At 33.8% G+C, this 19,984-nt stretch overlaps 1 protein-coding gene across 2 annotated transcripts; it reads left to right on the forward strand.

Annotated features, from left to right (window-relative positions):
- The first annotated feature begins 1,452 nt into the window (after positions 1-1,452).
- On the forward strand, positions 1,453-13,159 carry LOC123551907 (uncharacterized). 2 transcript variants are annotated; one of them, XM_045341185.2, is made up of 5 exons: positions 1,453-1,561; positions 2,071-2,226; positions 3,502-5,226; positions 10,595-10,669; positions 10,976-13,159. In XM_045341185.2, exons 3-5 carry the CDS (start codon positions 4,143-4,145, stop codon positions 12,343-12,345), a joined length of 2,529 nt encoding a protein of 842 aa, XP_045197120.2. In that variant the 5' UTR covers positions 1,453-1,561; positions 2,071-2,226; positions 3,502-4,142; the 3' UTR covers positions 12,346-13,159. The 2 variants fall into 2 exon arrangements, with proteins under 2 accessions (XP_045197120.2, XP_045197121.2); XM_045341186.2 differs by lacking the exons at positions 1,453-1,561; positions 2,071-2,226 and adding an exon at positions 3,110-3,291.
- Positions 13,160-19,984: the final 6,825 nt, after the last annotated feature.

Here is a 19,984-nt window from a genome sequence, read left to right on the forward strand (position 1 = left end):
CTCGCTTCAAGCCTAGCCACGGACAAAACGGGTGGCATTTCCAAATTTTCATGCCAAAAACAGGGTTCCTTGTTTACAGTACTCAGAATACTTATATATGAACACCAATCTGACTAAAGTACATCTCCTATTACGCTACGCATAGGATCTGAAAACGACCTATTCATTGCCTCGTTCTGACGGCCCTTTCACTAGCCAATCAGAGCCTAGCTTACAACATCTTGCAAATCTACCTGTAGCATTGACTTTTGATATTTACAATTCTTATGTCGTAATGTATCAAATAACCGGTTAGCTCAGTCGGTAGGCCACTTGCTTTGTAAGTGAGGGGTCCCGGGTTCGAGTCCTGGAATAACTGCATATTTTTCTTACTCTTTGACAATCGAACAAGTCGTCTGATTGGATAACATAAAAATAGCAGTAATGGAAATCCAAAATATACAGAAGACGAATGTGAATGGGTCGTTCTCAGATCTTCGTTTAGAAGATCAAGCACTTTAGTCAGATTGATATGAACACGTGCCTTTCACATTTACCTGGTTTCAATGTCCTTACCGTATAGATTACACTGTTATTAGGTCTATTTCAAGTACACTATATTTTCGAACTGCATGTTGAAACAATCTAAATTGAAATAATTGTTAGGCGTACATTAATGATAAGGTATGTCTAGAAATAACAATTTTAGTACCTGAATTGCGCTTTTGATAAGAAATGATTAAAATAAAACCCGTTCTGTACATCTTCTGTTCGATCCAACCAGTGTCACAGCCAATCCTCTACATAATTATAATTATGATACCAGTTCCGGATTTCCCCGATCGGTGTTTGTTTGTTTGTATGTAAGCTTATTTATAGTCGCCACCGGTGACTCCCTTATCCTAATTTTTAGTTGGAGGAGTGGGGGCTCGAACTCACGACTCCTGGTTTTGTAGTCAAACAGTGTTACCACTGGACCACTGCGTCCGCTCTCCCGATCAGTGTCGTGACACTGCTCTAAATCCCCGCGCCCATCAGAGTCGCGACCAATCCTCAATATGTGCCACCAGATCTGAATTTCCCTCATCAGTGTCGCGACAAAGCCTCTTTGCATATGGCATCAGTTCTGGATTTCCCACATCAGTGGCTCTAAATATGGCACCAGTTCTCTCAATCGAGTTAACAACATAAATCCATGCCTGAACGTTTTAGTGCATCACCCCTGGCCTCTCTATACGTATAGGGGACCATAAAACATAACCCCTGGCGATTCCCCATATGATTTCTTATATATGACCCCTGACCTTGTGACCCAGTGTCAGGTCCGGTATCGGTATGACACGCGGATATTTACTAATGGTATTATTTCCTCAAATTTAGTTTATTATATTTTCTTTCAGTTTTATTGCAAAATTATTTGCCGTAGTGAATACTTTTATCACAAAATTAATTCGCAACACGTAAAACAAATTGTGCGTCAGTATATCGTACTTGCACCGTGCGTGACAAATTGTTTAGTATGGTTAAAAGATTTCAGAACTATTTGGGATTATATGTTGCGGAACTAAGAATGAAACTTGAGGTTTAAAAGCAAATTTTTTACGTTTTCATAATAATTAGTAAATCAATGTATTTTAAAATGCATTTTTTGGATTTTATTTGATAATGGGACTCAGTTAAAGTGAGCTGTTAGTTATAAAACGCTGCACACAAGGGCTGCTACAGCTGGCAAACATGGATCCGTCAGCTGCAAGACTGTGAAAAATGAAGCTTTTGAAAAAAAAAGTATTCATATCAAAGTGTGCACGCCTTTGTGAACGAATTTGGGTTGTAGTTTTAAAGTGAAAATAAACTTGTAGGTGTTCGGATTATTCGTACATATTTACCTGGATTATACTTATTAATGACAGATAACAGTGTTGACAATATTGGAATGTAAAACAGCTCACATGTAACGTTTGAAGAATAATTTTCCCATTCAATACAATACAACTTTGGAATACTGGCATTGTTATTTTCTCTCCAATTTAATAGCAAGCAGACGGATTTACTCCGAAAGGAAACGAAGTTAGTGTATATATCTGTTTACAGAGGTGTCCCATAGCGAGGGTGTAAGGCAGAGTGTTGGAGGCGGGGGTAAGAGTGGCCAGTTTCACCGAGTCCTGGTCGAGTCCGAGTACTCGGTTCCAGACTGCAAGGAACCTATTGTGACGGGCGATATACATCAACAACCAACTGTTAAAATAAGTAAGTATACTTTCTTGTCAATATATAACCACACCATTAAGCTGGTGCCTTGTTTTTACTGTAAGAATATAGCTATCAACACTTTTTTTCTTACTGTCATATCATTTTAAATTTAACAACCCTATAGAAGCAGACGGTGAACAAATATACAACAAAAACCACTTTAAATTTGGTAATTATAAACTTGTTATCAGTAAAACATGCATATCATATTTCAATCTATTAACAAATTTAAGTTATTCAAAAGCTTATTCTGTACACATGAATAGATATTAATACCGAATTTTAGATTCAGTAAAAAGATATAGTTTACGTTTCTCTTTTCCGAAGGATATACACTTTCTGTGTAGATACATTCTTGTTTTGAATATTCAAAATTCAGTGGAATGGAAAGAGGGGGATGCGCAAATAATCAGCTGATGGCGAAGTGTTGAAATATTAATTTAGTGAGAAGTCCCACATGAACCGAGTCCGCTGTTATTTTGAATGGTTTCGTACTGTGTTTACCCTGCAGTGAAATTACAATGTGTACATGTGAATTGTTTTAGATTAATATATTTTGCAAGTCATATACAATTAAACATAAACTTAATGCACCGTGCACAATTCATTATGATATAGTTTTGAGTTATTTATTCGTGACAGATACGAATTTATGATGCATCGTTTGTAATGAAGACACCCAGCTCATCTATTTCTTATGCCAGTGTTAGCCACGGTTATTAATAAAGACGGCAAATGATTTACATTTCAGATTTCGGTATATCTAAGTAAACAATTTGTACAACTACCAAGTAAAAATGGAGTATGACAAATTGGTTTTTTAAACTGTAAATACATACAGGAAGTTTGGTTGTTAACTCGCAATATTGGAGTGAAAATGACAGTTTTTAAAGTTAAGGAACGCCAAGGCTGTGTGACGTCAAGATTAATGGCTATTTCATAATGACAATTTTAAAGGGCTTAATCATTAATAAGTGGCTTTATGTAAATCAACATGTCATATTAATAATAGAATTCATAATTTTCCTTACTCCCAAGAGGAGTGGTTTCTAAGCCCGTATGGTAAGACCATATTCTAAATTCACAGAAAAACACAACAGCTGCTGCGGATGTTCCCGTCTTACAATATGAGTTGATATAAGTACAATAACGCTTTTACTTACAGATAACACCATCCAAGGGGGGAAAGATGACAAGTTCTGTCTTAACAAGCGCGACATATTCTTTGTTCCTTAATGGTAATACTCATATAATTATCTATTTACTTTACAGGAGGAATAGAAAACAATAAATCGAAAGCAGACGACGGCGCCGAGGAACAAACGCACCCAAATACTTCTAATGACAGTGACTACTCTCTTATAGAGGAATGTAAGGCGCTGATAAGTGAAGCCGCAGACAGGGCCGTACATAGATCGCTAAGCCGAACCAGCAAGGTCGAACAAGTCACTGATATAGACGAAATTCGTTTGGAAGAGGCTGTTGAAGAAGTGCAAGTTATAGAACAAGCTAAATCAGTATCTGTTCTCCAAGTCGAACACGTGGAACCTTATCCTCCCTGTGATAATTTGTACAGCAACATTGAAGCGGATGGTAAGTCACAAATTGACGTAAACGCATCTGAAGTTAAGACGGAAAAGGTAGAAACTAAAATAGCTGAACCTGTTAAAAGAAGCGACACAGACGTGAGTTATGCACTCAAGTGTGGAATATTAACAGGTTCAACTGAGAATATTTTCGATCCCAATAAAAAAGAAAACACAGGTAAAAAACGAAAGTCAAAGTCGGCTGACAATATATTCCAACGGGAAGTTATTGAATCAGTGAAGGAGCATTTTGAAAACAAAGATAATTTGGACACAGAAAACAAAACACCAGCGACAAAGCGTCCCAAGGGTAGTTTCGTTGCAAAAATGTTTAAATTTAGCAAAAGAAAACCTAGAACTGATGCAGATATTTCTGTAGAAATTAAAACTCAATCGAAACATGACATTGTTGAAGAAAGTGTCCCAGAAAACAGCGTTCAACCTGTTAAATCAGAGGATTCTGAATTTGGCAGTAGTGGGCAATATACTAAAAGAAATCGTGAAGTTAGGAGATTGAATTCACTTGATAGTGGAATTGTAGTTGATAAAATTAGTGACCAGGCAACAAATGGTGCAGTGGAATATGCTGTTGTACAAAAGACAAAGCCAAAAATAAAAGATTTGATAAAAACGAAAGAAGAGGTGTCACTGCAGGCAGATACTGAAGACATTACGAAAACAGTGTTACAAAGAAGTGGCACTGAAAATGTCCAAAGTGCTAAAGAAGACAGAAAATGTGAACATACAGATGTAGTTTATATAAATGGTGACAAGACTGATGAGGACTTTGTTTACATTAATGAAAGACCTGTTGATGTTGAAGGTTTAGTTGAACCCGTAAAGACTATTGTGTCAGAAACATTACCATCATTGACCAGTGCTGAAACAGTGAATAAAACAGAAGAAAAACAATTGTTTGATGATGAAAGGCAGTCTAATGCATCAAACGATTCTGGAACAAGTTCTGGGTCAATAATAAGAAGATCTGATATGCTAACACCGGAGAAGGCAAATTTTAAGAAAAAGAGTTGGTCTTTTCAATTTGGAGGAAAAAAGAAACAATCTGACGAGCTGGAATCAGCCAGTGTTGTTTCAATGGACCCAAATGCTTCCCAGACAGTAGAAACAAAGAAACCGAAGTGGAGATTTGGAAAATTTTCTTTTCGTAAAGGAAGTGATGATGTTTCAACTTCTACTCCAAATCTCCACAAGGCTGGAATTCCTGAGGATGGTGCTGAGGTGACAATGAGAAAACAGTCTGAGGACAAGAAGAAAACGAAACTGAAGAAAATAAAAGCTAAAAAGGAGAAGAAAAGGTCATCAAAGAAGATTGGAAGCTCACTTGATCAGAGAAGCACCTCAATGATAGATATTGGTAGAGGAGAACCTTTGGCACCAAGGTCAAGGAGAAGTGAGTATTGCAGTTAAAAATTCTTGTTTCATTTCGGTTTAACACCATTTCATTTGATGAAATATATCAGAAGTGTAACAGCAATTAGTTTACCTACTCAGTGGACCAGGTTTCTGTACAGATACTTACTTGTTGGCAAGTAACTGACAATTTCCACACCCCATCTAAATTGAGTATGAATGACTTGCTTTGTATTTTATTCTGTCATTGACCTCACAACCTCTGGGTCAGCAGTCTTGCAAATTCTACTGAACTATTTGGACAGGCTTTAAAATACTTGATTTCTAAGGAAGCTAATGATTTGATTAAGACTTTTATGAGTAGTGCTAGACCTGAACTCTGAACTTGAGGGAAGCCAACTTAATGGACCATGCAGTCTTAAAACTTAGCATCTGATTGGCTGATTAAAGATCAGTATTGAAACTGACCTATGGCAGGGAAGTACCCAAAATCAGTTTTTAACCTCAGAATCAAAATTATTCAAGGATCTTTAAGCTTAAGGTCATGTGAAGTGGTTGTAGATTTTTAAAACTGGTCATTTCACACATGTATTTATTTCTGAGAAAGTTTAAGGAAACAAAAACTACTGAAATTTATAAAGATTACTTCTTGTTAGGTCTATGCCTTGTTATATTTGCCTTCTTTTATGGGAATATTAACCATTACTGTCATTTCAGTTTAGACAGATAGTAAATTAATACAAATATCATAAATATAAATTTCAGTTAATTACTTTGGATGTAATTCATCAACATCTCAATGTTTCAACTGTCATCAGTGGCATTAACTAAATACATAACTAAATACTTGGTCATAGGTGATGTGTGCTCCATATCAAATAGTTGTGTTATGCAAATGCTTGTATCTAAATAGATTTGAATTTGTTATTGGCATTATGCTGTCTACTGGGTCTCAGAACTCTGGCGTTTGATTTTTAGCTCAGTCCAGAAACTGACCAGTGGCAGGGCAGCATTCTGGGACTGGTCTGAAATCTGACCAATAGCAGGACAGTGTTCTGAGACTGGTCTAGAAACTGACCAATGGCAGGGCAGCATTCTGAGACAGGTCTGAAATCTGACCAATAGCAGGACAGTGTTCTGAGACTGGTCCAGAAACTGACCAATGGCAGGGCCGCATTCTGGGACTGTTCTGAAATCTGACCAATAGCAGGACAGTGTTCTGAGACTGGTCTAGAAACTGACCAATGGCAGGGCAGCATTCTGGGACTGGTCAGAAATCTGACCAATAGCAAGACAGTATTCTGAGACTGGTCTAGAAACTGACCAATGGCAGGGCAGCATTCTGGGACTGGTCTGAAATCTGACCAATAGCAGGACAGTGTTCTGAGACTGGTCTAGAAACTGACCAATGGCAGGGCAGCATTCTGGGACTGGTCTGAAATCTGACCAATAACTGGACAGCATTTGAAACTGGTCTGGAAACTGACCAGTGGCAGGGCAGCATTCTGAGACTTGTCTGAAATCTGACTAATAGCATTTTCAAGTCTATGTTAAAAAGGGGCATAATTCTGTCAAAATTCAAACCAGAGTTATGAGGATTGTTTCTTTTGGTGTAGACTTTGATAGTAAATAACTACTTTAAGTTTAAGTCAATAGCTTTGATAGTAACAGAGATATTTGACTTTATCATTTCATGCTGACCCCGGGGCGAGTGCAATAGCTCTACTTTTTCTTTGAAAAGTCCAGCTAAAAATGTAGTAAATTACAAGCTCTATGGTATATATTATTTCAAATATAAAATGGTAAGGAAAACAAGAGGTATTAAAATTTAAGGTGACATTATTATATCATTTTAAAGACACCAAGTAGTCTGCAGCTCCTATAGTTTGAAGGAAGTAAACATATTTCACCTGAATAATAATCACAGGTAAAACACCTCACATGAACTAAATGTTATAACCTAAATAACTGAAATCTTATTTCACTGATTCACATGGTGATATGATTTAATGATTGACAGGGCAAACTAACCAAGGTGAAATATCTAAAAGCTTGAAACAAAGATGAGAAAATGTTAGTTCAAGCATAGCAGTAATTGAGCAATTTAAAGGAAGTCTAAGGTCGCAATGAAAGCAAATTACTGAAGAATGTTAAGCTTATAAAACTATTTGCCTTTTCACTGAAACACTTAATAAATATCATTATTAAAGGGCAAACTGACTGACTAAATAACATAAAAGTTCATCAAATTGACCATCAGGCCATAATTTTTTTTTGTATGGATTATTTATATTAGCTTTTTTATATCGTTTTTTTTTTTTTATTATTCTCATATTTGTTTTACATTTTGTCTGTATATGTCACAAAATCTCAAGTAGATCAGGATGTCGGATTTGACTTTTTTTTTATCAAACATTTTGCAATAAATTAAGTGCATTTTCACAAAATTCTATAGATCAGGAATATTGACATCAGTTTTATTTCCAAGATTTGATTCCATTTTGATTAACCTTTATCAGGCTGGACACGATTGCTTCTGCCTTTGCGACCAGTACAGATCAAGATCAGCCTGCATATCCATGCAGTCTGATCATGAACTGCACTGTTCACTATTCAGCCAGTATCTTTTGGTAAGCACCCCTTTTAACAGTTAATGATTTAATGGTACCGTCCAAACTGGAAGATGGACAAGTTCATTATAGAAATTTAGCATGGTATTCAAATGCTTCTGGACAAAATGCTGACTGAAAGTCATGTCTAAGTTAATTTTTTTCTGGTAATAGCACACGTACCGAGTACATCGTACTTAATGCACTTGAACAACATTGCATTTTTCTGTAATGTTTGCAGGCCTTTTATTTTATTTTGCAATAAACTGAGATAAACAAAACATTTACAAATTTGAATGTTTATGACTTGCAAATTTCTGCATTCTTCCATTTTCCACATCTCCCTGGAGATTTTAGAATGTCAGTACAGATAGGATCTGTAATGTGTTCACTGAATTTTCTTCTAAACATGCTATTTTGTAAAACGAAAAAAACCCAGTAGAATCTAATGACTGTCTGGAAAATATCCACTACAGGCAAAATTTGCAAATTACGATTGTTTTATTTTCATTAGGCTGACAAAATTCTAGAACTTTCTTTAACAAACAATTGAAGGTGGTTAATCAGAATCTGAAGAAATGGATTTGGTCGAAAGTTTAACAAAGATACACTTAGGTGCATTCACTGACTGTTTAGCACGTGTTACAATTTCACTATGGGTACTCTTACAATTTGATTTTCCTATCCTGGTTGACAAACCAAGATAGAGTTATTTTAGCAAGTGTATAAATTTAATAAACATACTGTGCTTAAGAAATCACATGAATATAAGAACTACTATATCATATTCGTGAAATAATATATTTAGCTGAAATTCATAAGAAATGCAAGTTTGTAAAATTCTTATTACGTCCCTTTACCTATCTTTGTTGCACAACCAGGATAGATTGGAAATAAATGAAGTCCGAAGCTACAAATTGTTTTAAAACTTGCCTGTTGGTTCAGATCGTAAAAATATTCCAATATCTATCAAATGCAAATGTAGATTTAGAAATTATATTGAAATCAAAAGCAACAGTTCACTTTTTGAAAACTTTCATATTAAAGGGGAATAATTACAAAATTTCAGAAAGGATAGTAAAACATACATTTCTAATAGGGATCTAAATCTATGAAATGGGTCTTTTTGTTCCTTAAAGAAATCTGTAGCATTATATACTAAAGATGAAAAATGTCATAAAATGTGACTGACCACCTTAAAACAGAAAGTGGGCCAAATATTCAAGAAGCAAACCCATCTTCTGAGAAAAATAGATAGACCGGTATTTGTAAAAATTTTCACTTGTTATATTTTGTCACGGTATCTTTTAGTTCTATCACATTTTATTGTCTCTATCCTGTAACATAGTAGGTATAAGTTAGAACAAAAACATGTAATTTGTTTAAAGCAAATGGCTCAAGCCAAACATTTTATCAACATTAATGACAGGTCTACCACCACAAAAAAATAAAGGTAACAGATTTGCATTTGATTAATATGCAAACATTTTGTACAAAAAAAAAACTAATTTGAAAGTAAATAAGAAAATAAAACAGCAATAAATATAACAGTCTGATAGAATATTGAAAATAAACTTAAAAACTGAACTATTATTAATACGGCAATAACAAAAAGTTGCAACCTAATAAAGCATAGTTCTCACTTTCTCTTTTATCAACTATTAACCACAATTTTCAGTTTTGATAAAAAAAATTTCAAGTCTATGATCTTAACATGACCAAACTTCTGATAAGCAATCCAAAACAGCAATCAAGGATTCTGCTCAAACTGACTCTGCCAAGTTGAAGCTGGATAGACCCAAATAAAAGAAATACAACAAACAGAAAATGTTGCACACTAGAGTATGAATTTTTTTGCTTGGACAAATATAATCTAGGATAAATAATTACTTTAAGTAAAATGCAGGATGTAGGAGTACAGACTGTCTTACATCATAATTTAGTGTAATCTGATTAATTATGCAAAATGTTTTTGGCACAAAAGGATTGTTATTCATCATACAGTTAAAGCTGGACAATTTATTTAAATAATATGAAACATCTGTCCAAACAACTCATATCTGTAAAAGTTTTTAAATGTTAACTTTAATATGTGCATAAGCTGGTTCCAAACATTCTTTTTATATGTAGTGATGATGTAGGTCTTTGTTAAGTGGCATAAGGGGTGTGAACATTTCATTACCTCACATGAGCAGACACTGCTATATATCTTATTTAGTTGTGTTCTAGGCGTCTATATCAACTTGTATCTGTTCTCTGTCAACATGTATCTTTTCTATGTAAATATGTATCTCTTCTATGTAAACATGTATCTTTTCTATGTAAACATGTATCTCTTTTATTTCAGCATGTATCATTTTTATGTAAACATGTACATGTATCTCTTCTTTGTAAACATGTATCTCTTCTATGTAAACATGTATCTCTTCTATTTCTGCATGTATCCATTCTATGTTAACATCTTCTGTTCTATGTCTACATGAATCATTTCCATATCAACATGTATGTGTTCTATATCAACATGTGTCTGTTCTATATTAACATGTATCACTTATATATAAACATGTATCCATCTATAAAAACATGTCAATTATGTATCTGTTCTATATCAACATGTATCTTGTTCTGTATATCAACATATATCTTTTCTATGTAAACATGTTTTCTTCTATTTCAGCATGTATCCAATCTATGTCAAAATCTTCCTGTTCTATGTCAACATGAATCCTTTCCATATTAACATGTATCTGTCCTATGTCAACATGTATCTGTTCTACATCTGTATACATATATTTGCAGGTATTGTCGAGGAAGATCTGGACTTTACTCAGACAGATGTCTTTGAGGGTGTTTCATTGTCTGATCTGTCACAAGGTTGGTTTTCCATTTTACAGATTAAGAGGTTGCTTGCATATCTAAGTAAAAGAATCTTTTATCAAAAAGAAGAATCTTTAAAAACAGAAAATGCTGCAGATAATAAATCTCAAGTTATTAAGTTAAGATATGCTAATTTTTCCAATTTTCTTTTGACTTCAAGGTTGATATTATTCCATTTTCTTTATGCACCAATTTCTGTCCATAAATTTTGTGCAGTGTCTGATTTTCGTAAATGGAATAGAAACTGTTACACAAAGCTTTTGTCAGTTACCTGTATAATTAAGTACTATCATATATTTCCAGATGAAGAACCAGAGGTGTCTACAAATCCTGCGGGCGGGCAAATTGGGACAAAGAAAGCCAGTAGTAAGAAGGGCAATATGACAGTCTTAAACAAAACTATCGACTTGGTCAAGTCTACTGTGGAAACAAAAACTGAAAAAATCGTGAAGCAAGCATCTTTAGACAAAACTGTTGCAATAGAGAAAAGTGACAAAACTAAACTTACAAAATCTGATTCCTTAGAGGACAACTCTACAAAAGCTACAGATACTTTAGGTAATACTGTAGCTGAATTGCATGCTTCTTTAAATCCAGAAAATACTGAAGATGAATATGTTAATATTGTAAATGCAAAGTCAGAATGTACCGAAAGTGCTATACCACAAGACACTAAAATCGTAACAGAAGATGTAGAATATGCACAAGTTGTAAAAACAAAGGTAAAAGAAATTCAAATTGATAAAGACAAAAGTAAACAAAAGATTCAGTCCTCTGTTCCAGAAAAAGTTCTTAAACTCAATACAGTCAAAGTATTAAATGCTGAAACAAATGAGGTAGGGAAAATACCAGCTGAAAATACCAACATTACTGAAACTTTGAAAACTGGAAGTACAAAAGAAGAGTCAAAAGCAGAAGAATCTGAACAAATGTCAGGTGAAACTGCATTTTCCAATATGATTTATTCTGATGAAGAATTTAGAGCCACACTAGCCAATATGGTGAAAACAAAAAGTGATCATGAACATGAAGATGAAAGTGATGCTTATGTTGAACTGCAGCAAATTGTTGAAGACTTTAGTGGAAAGAAAGAAACTTCACAGGAAAAAGTTATTGAGAATACTGAGATTAAAACTAAATCAGCTGATTTAGATGAAGCTGAAGAAGTAAAGACGGTGAAGGCAGTTGGTATCAGTAGTGTTGCTGCTGAGGTAGTTACTGGAAAGACTGATTCAAACATGCAAAGCAATACAGATGATATTAGTGGTATTGTTAATGAAGTAGATATTAAAAAGACTGATTCAGCCCCACAAGAAACTGAAACTGTTAAGCCAGCTGTAAATGAGATGACTGAAAAATCTGTAGCAATGCCAGTAGAAAGTTTAATAACACCAGATATAAATAAAACACCTGAAAGCACTGAAACAGACATACCTTCAGTTACAAAGGTAATAAGGGAGGGAAGTGTAATAGTTCTGAAAGATGTGGGTGTTCAAGTACCTGACATTTATATGCCTCTGGACAAAGATAAAGATTTTGGTTTCACTGCAAACAATGTTCCCTGTGTCAGTATAGGCATTCAGGTTACAGACAAAGACCTTGACATTGAACATGTTGTTGTTTCTATTAACACCGAAGAGAGTTCAGAAAAAGTTTCTCCTGCATACTTCTGACAGTGAATACATAACATTTTGGTAAACTTGTATAACTTGAGTTGTCACTGTACGAAAGATTTACTAATAAACATCAATAACTTAAATTTTAGATGTGAACAGGATGCACTACATGGGATAGAATCATCTGTCGATGTAATATACCCATGATATGTTTGTACAATATTATTAGTTTAATTAAAGAATGGAAAGATGTCATTTAACGAGAAAAAATATTATTATTAAAGCTGCGGAATCATGAACATACCGGTAACTAAATAATGAAAAATACACATGCAACCAATCTAAGGAATTTCTCTTAATTATGACTGCAAATAAAAAGAAAGGAAAAAAAATGTTTCTATAATAATCATAGGAATTGTATTTGTTCATGCACTAGGCGATTTGAATCAATCTTTAAGGTTATATTGAATCAAAATTTCTGAAAACTGTGGGAGGAAAAGTTTTGACTTGTACATAAGATAGAAAAAAAAAACGATGCCAGTATGTACATACATACTAGTAAATGATAAAGCTACTAATATATTATATTCCATTGCTGTTTTTTTTGTAATCAGATAACTATGTTTAATCAAATTTATTCATTTCCCCACATAATTCATTCCTACATTTTATATCATTCATTAAAAAAAAAAAAGATTTACTCCCAGTATATAAACTGCATGATTACCTCAGTATTTTATGCATATTATCATTGCCATTGATGTGTACAGCAGATATGTAAATTAGATGCAATATAACGAGGCAAGCAGATATATTATGTCATGTCAGCTTTGCTGTTGTATAAAAAATAAAATACAATATATCATCATAATGATGGTGACTGGAAGTGTTTTATTTCTTCCTAAATATTAAGTGTCTGTATATGGCGTCATGTGCAGTGAAACCTGTCTATAAAGACCACCCTTGGAAAATAAGAGGACAGGTGGTCTATCGTTCTGTAACAGGTAAAGTAATACTGCTTAATAGTTCGTGATGATGGTAGGTTTTCAAGGCAGGTTATACACAACCTCTGATTAAAAGCCACTTTTATAAAACCTGCTTTCGAAAAACCACCATTTTCTCTTCACGTATAACCATACCTATGCTAAGAGACCACCTGTCAACAAAGACCATTTTTAGCTCGACTATTCATAGAATAGTAGAGCTATTGGACTCGCCCATGCGTCGGCGTCCGCGTCCGCATCGGCGTCCGCGTCCCGATTTGGTTAAGTTTTTGTATGTAAGCTGGTATCTCAGCAACCACTTGTGGGAATGGATTGAAACTTCACACACTTATTCACTGTGATCAACTGACTTACATTGCACAGGTTCCATAATTCTATTTTGCTTTTTTACAAAATTATGCCCTTTTTTGACTTAGAAATTTTTGGTTAAGGTTTTGTATGTAAGCTGGTATCTCAGCAACCACTTGTGGGAATGGATTGAAACTTCACACACTTATTCACTGTGATAAACTGACTTACATTGCACAGGTTCCATAACTCTATTTTGCTTTTTTACAAAATTATGCCCCTTTTTCGACTTAGACATTTTTGGTTAAGGTTTTGTATGTAAGCTGGTATCTCAGTACTCACTAATTGGAATGGATTGAAACTTCACACACTTGTTCACTGTCATGATCTGACATACACAAAGCAGGTTCCATAACTCTGTTTTGCTTTTTTACAAAATTATGCCCCTTTTTTCGACTTAGAATTTTTTGGTTAAGGTTTTGTATGTAAGCTGGTATCTCAGTATCCACTAATGGGAAAGGATTGAAACTTCACACACTTGTTCACTGTCATGATATGACATGCAGTGCAAAGGGTCAATAACTCAACTTTGCATTTTACAAAATTATGCCCCTTTTTAAACTTAGGAGTTTTGGGTTAAATTCTTATATGTAAGCTGGTATCTCAGTACCCACTAATGGGAATTGATTGAAACTTCACACACTTGTCCACTGTCATGAGCTGATAAGCACTATGCAGGTTCCATAACCCTATTTTGCTTTTTTTAAATTATGCCCCTTTTTCGACTCGTATTCATTCAGTCGACAAGGCTGTTGAATAGTCGAGCGTTGCTGTCCTCCGACAGCTCTTGTTTTCATTTCCCATGGTCAGTCTTTGGTTTGACTGTATAAGTGTTGTCTTTATCTGGAGGTGGTCTACTGGTATGACCATATTAAATATCTGGCATTCACCTAAAGTTTGTGCCCCTTATGAACTTGGTATATTTAATACCCAGAATAAAATCCTAGGTATAGAGAATGTAAAGCATTCGCCTGACAAGTGTTCATTTAAAATAAGAAAGTAAAATGTTTCCATGAATAGTCCACATGGTCACGTGAATGAAGTGTTTGTTAATTCCTGCTGATATGGTGTTTGCCTTAAAGGGTGTCTATGGTTTATCACATGCAAAGAGTTTGCTTATTGGAGACAAAACCTGTCCTGATATAAAATGTTTGCTTAAATTACTTGTATGTTCAGCCAGAATCAATACCAGCATTATAAGAAAAGTGCTTAAGCTTCCAAAATTACTTGTAAGAGAAGAAATCACTAATTAGGTAAAATGGCATTTTAAGCAATACGATTATTGTAAGATGACTTAGATATCAGTTATGGTGCACTGTTTAGGTAGACCTAAGGCCTAAAAAAAAATTCTTTGTTTCCGGTAACATGCTCAAAAAAATTAGGGTAGGTAGGTCGGAAAATATTTTTTTTTTGGAAATTTTTTCTATTAAGGGAGACTTTTCGGAAATTATTTTTTTGTCAAAAAATGATTACAAATAAGGGGGATATGCCTTTAGAGCATCAGTAAGTTGATTTCTAACATCACTGGTCATGTTTAACGCATAAAAAGTGCAGTTTTGCATCATTTTGTTAAAAAGTTGAAAAAAATATTCTCCAAGGCCATAAAAACATTTAGGGTCGGGCCAAAAATTTAGGGTAGGTCGGGATACCGGAAACAAACAATTTTTTTTTTTACGCCTAAATTAAATCATCCAAAGATTTAAGGTGTATAGTGTAGTTATTATTGTAATTACTGAAGGTGCCTTTCCCATTAAACTACTGTTTTTTTTCCTGATGTATGGCTTTCAAGATAATACACAAACTCATAAAAGATACAAGAAAAGTGTTGGTGTGTCTGGTATGTACTCCCACACAGTCTAGCTGTGAAACAGGAAATGCAGGGGAACAGAAAATCTGGTATTTCATTTTAGCCAGAAAGGTTAATGGAAGCAAATTTGTACCATCCTGAACTACAGGGTACTACTCCATTATTTACCAAATTACAAATAATATCTTTCTTCAAGCAAAACACAACTTGTTAACTTGACACAACTAATGGTTTCAGTGAGAAAAGCTATTTTGAAGCATGAAAGTTGACAGGAACTACTTTTTGATCCACCTTTTCCATAACAATGTTTTTCCTTAATTTCTCACTAAATATAAGACATTATCATTATTATACATGATTCAAAAGAACCAAGGGTGGTAAAAGGAACTTCTTAAATGTTTGAAATATCCTGATTAGTTTTTAATCTATTGTCAAAAAACAACAACCCTAGGTGAGAGGATTTCAGCCAATCTGGACACCCAGTTTTTTAAAAAAAAATCCATTTTGACTTTACTTGTAAATGGATTTTTATAAAAAAAATTTGGATATCATCTTAGCGTAAAATCAACATTTCATACAAAAAAATTGTAAAAATTCAAAAGAATCCTACTACCATCCTCAGATGCCCTTTAAAATGATGTATAGTTTATTTCTAGATCTTGCTGCAATTCATGAAAGACCCTGGACCCAACAGTAGGTAAATTTTCTGCCAAACAAGCATTGTATTCTGGCTATATCAGGTAAATACATCATTGTCTGAATAGATGATAAAAATATACTTTTGTACATTTGTATGTTTAAAATTTTTGAGAAGGAAAGATCTAGTGTCAAGTAGGGGTTTGCAGCAAACAAAGCACAAACAGATTTAAGTCTGTTAAACCTTGTGAATACTTCCTGATGTGTGTCCTTATCCATTCGTATTCCATGAAAAGTACTTTCCACACTTTCACTTTATAAAGTATGGCAACTGATCATATTTGGTAAAGATAAATGGCTTAGAGTTTACCAAAAATGGTTAGTGTGAAATAATTATCACGTACTGGGGACTATTTCTCTAGGTTCTGGAATAACAAGCAAATTCATTAACTGGTAAACAACGAACCAATAATGTTTCAAGCCTCCATGGTTATCTCATAGGTTGCTTCTTTTAACGGATGCGGGTTTCTGAGTTCATCCTCGGGCCGAATAGTTATTTTCGTGACTATTTGTAAAGAAGTGTGTCTGAAATCATTAGACTATTATTAATCTATGGGTAACAATGGCCTTACTCAAGAACAGGTTTGTTACTGACAAGCAATCAAAACTGTACGTTACTCCAGCGCTGTTATTATCAAATATTTGTTGCATAATACTGCGAAACCATTAACAATACTACCAAAAAAAAACCAATAATGGTTTCATCCAAGCATTCTCTGCCTTCTATTTTCAAACATGGATGTCAGTTTTCTAAAAATGTCTCATTCCTTCCACAAGTTATCTAACTGAATTAGCTTACAATTTTCAGTAAAAGTATCTCATTTCTAAAGAAGTGAGTAAAGTAAATTTAAAATATATATTTTAAGTCTATGTGTAACAATGACCTTGACTCAAGCAAACCAGTAACTCTGTCCTTACCCTTGACCAAAGCAATGCAAAATGTACCTGCTTTCATCTCCATGAAAGCTGCTTATTATACAAAGTTTTGTTGCAAGTTAACTTACTGATCGAAAGCCATTAACAATGACCTTGACCCAAACAACTTAAAATTAAACAAAAAACATTGGTCTCTACGAAAGTACCAAGTTTGGTCTACTTACCTCATTCTTGACTGAAGTTATTGAGAGAAAACCATTTTTTTTATTCCAAGTAACAATGATCTTGGCCTTGACCTAAGCAACTCAAAGTACAAGTGAAAGCATGGCCTCCTTGCAAAATTCCTAAAACTCCAAGTTTGACTGACAAAAATTGCTGTTTCATGGGGATATGATTTCAATGAATTCATCTTTAAAAAACCAAAATGAATGGGAATTTGCTTGTTTTCTGGGATTTTACTTTGTGCATTGGAAGTACAAAGTCTAAATATATATTCAACCCCCATGAGTATTAACAATCTGACTGTACAGTTTTGTGAATGAGCCTAAATTTATGAGGTCTAATTTCAAATACATCTACTTCATTTTTTTTCCAAACTGAAGTATTTACTTAATCATTGCAAAGAATAAAAAAGAACCATAAAAAGTCATATACATTTTAATGAGATGTCTTCAATGAAAATAAATAAGAATGTATAAAACTAAACTAAATAATAAATCATTAGGCACTAAAAGAATTCGATTCTGTCAAAAGATAAGTCACAAGAAAAAGTAAATAGTAAGGTAAGTAATTAAATATCATACATGCTTTGACACTTAACAAAGTACAGAACACATAGAATACATACATTCACTCTGATCAAATTAGTATCACGGTAACAAGATTACCAGTTCATAAATTACAAGTTTGTTCCAAGCAAACAATGATTCAACATGTCATTTCTCTTCCACGTGTGACAAATGTGGAGAAGTTGTCCTCTGTTACATTACATATCTCAAATACTGTTGATAAACTGCATCGATCACCACAAAAAAAAATCAGCTGTAACATAAATCTAATAAACCTGTGATAATAATGCAAATTAATGCCTGAACTGTAAATGACCCAGCTGTGTGATTTCATTCTAAAATTAAGTTAATTTGCTGTGTGTATAACTTGTTTCTAAAGAACTTCATTACCTTTCAAAAGTCACTGACATAAAACATTTTGGGTACATGTTAAACTGTCAACATACTTGTACAAAATTACTGTTTACATGACTATAGCAGGAATGAGGCAACTAATGCACTTTGCCAACTTTTAAAAAAGAAATTGATGAAAACCCATGGGTCAAAATGTAATCAGGTTTTGCTGGTAATATATTTTCATGAATATTTGTTTTATGCAAGAGTTCTCAAAACAATCCCATGTTAATATAATACTGTTAGATAATGCATACAAAGTCAATACTTAGATAAGAAAATCCAACAATACAAACCACTCAGCAATACAGTTATGTACTATGATTTAATATATCTTCAATAAAAACTGATAAACTGATATACTCTTATCTAAATGATGGACAAATTAAGTATTTTACTGATAACCTACCCATCCATTTGTTTCTTCTACTTCTACTTGTTTAATCTTCAACGAAAGGAGAAATTTCACTTAAATAAAATTTCTTATATCAATACTGTACAAAGTCAATTTATAAGCTTTATATTTATGTATTGGTGAGTCAAGTTTACTTCCCTGGAATTCCCAATACAATATTGTTCCTTCCCATCCATCAGAAATACAATACATTTCCCACTAGCACCATCTTTAACAGTAAAATTCCTAATCAGTATAATATGTTCACAATAAATTGACAACTGCCTTCCAAATATGAAGATATGGGCAAACCACACTGTCACATGAAATGGTTTCAGAAAACTTTAGCCCCACTGGGAATCAAACTAAAGACCTCTGGACTTGATATCAGAATAACAAATCCGCTGAGCTAACATGGAAGGACTACCGGTACTATGGAATCATTTATATTTCATACAGGACTACCATAACTTTCATGGATTTCCTGGTTGCATTTATCCACGAAATTAACTTCCAACAAACAAACACAACTTCCTCTCATTTTACACATATATCAAAAGCTGAAATCCATTATTTCATATCCCTATAAAGAAGTTGTTTTTTTTGCAAAACCACAAAACTTAAAGCCCATAAAATAAAATGATTTTACAGTAAAAATGTAAATGTTAATTTCATCTCAAATGACTGCATATTTATATTAATGGAATTGTCAGAGTATAAACATTGGAGACCTAACAAAAAACAGAGATAATAAATCATTCCTGTGTAACATCTGGCTGGTGTATCTTCTTTGTCATATCAAAGTATCATATAATAAAAGAAAAGCAAAAACACTGACAACATATACAAAAAAAAAACATTTTGTTTTCATTTTCCTACCTAAGGTACAAACTTAACAAAATGAAAAACAAGTAAATAAAAAATGAAATGTCTCTGTTTGATATTATTAAACTTTTGTTAACATTTAGTGACATTTAAATGTAGAAAAACATTCTTTTTCCTTTTATTGCATTAAAAGGTGTACAATTACATCAAAAAACCATTTAATTAACAAAACAACCGCAACATTACTTTTTGCTTTTAAACATTAAATACATCCTAGGGGTAACAGGATACCATTAAAGATTGAGATTCAAAATTAGAGCGGCTTCAAATTGCTTTGAAACAAAATGTTAAAAAACTTTCACAAACAAAAAAAGAGGCAGTGGCACTGGATGCTTTCTCTTACTTCAATCCAATGTAAACTAGAGCTGTCACAAGAGTGACGAATTATACCCCCACAATACGGCCTTGTCACAGAAGTAAGCCAATGTCAAAGTCAAACTGTTCTGAATAACTGTGATCTTGACCTCAAAATCAATAGGGGTCATCTGCTGGTCATGACCAACCT

This window comes from Mercenaria mercenaria, chromosome 4, assembly GCF_021730395.1.
Source record: "Mercenaria mercenaria strain notata chromosome 4, MADL_Memer_1, whole genome shotgun sequence".
NCBI classification, from domain to species: domain Eukaryota; kingdom Metazoa; phylum Mollusca; class Bivalvia; order Venerida; family Veneridae; genus Mercenaria; species Mercenaria mercenaria.

Coding starts and splice junctions, on each gene's coding strand:
- LOC123551907 (XM_045341185.2), top strand. CDS start 4,143: ATGTTTAAATTTAGCAAAAGAAAACCTAGAACTGATGCAGATATTTCT. Junction 5,227..10,594: donor GGCACCAAGGTCAAGGAGAA/GTGAGTATTGCA, acceptor ATATATTTGCAG/GTATTGTCGAGGAAGATCTG. Junction 10,670..10,975: donor ATTGTCTGATCTGTCACAAG/GTTGGTTTTCCA, acceptor ATATATTTCCAG/ATGAAGAACCAGAGGTGTCT.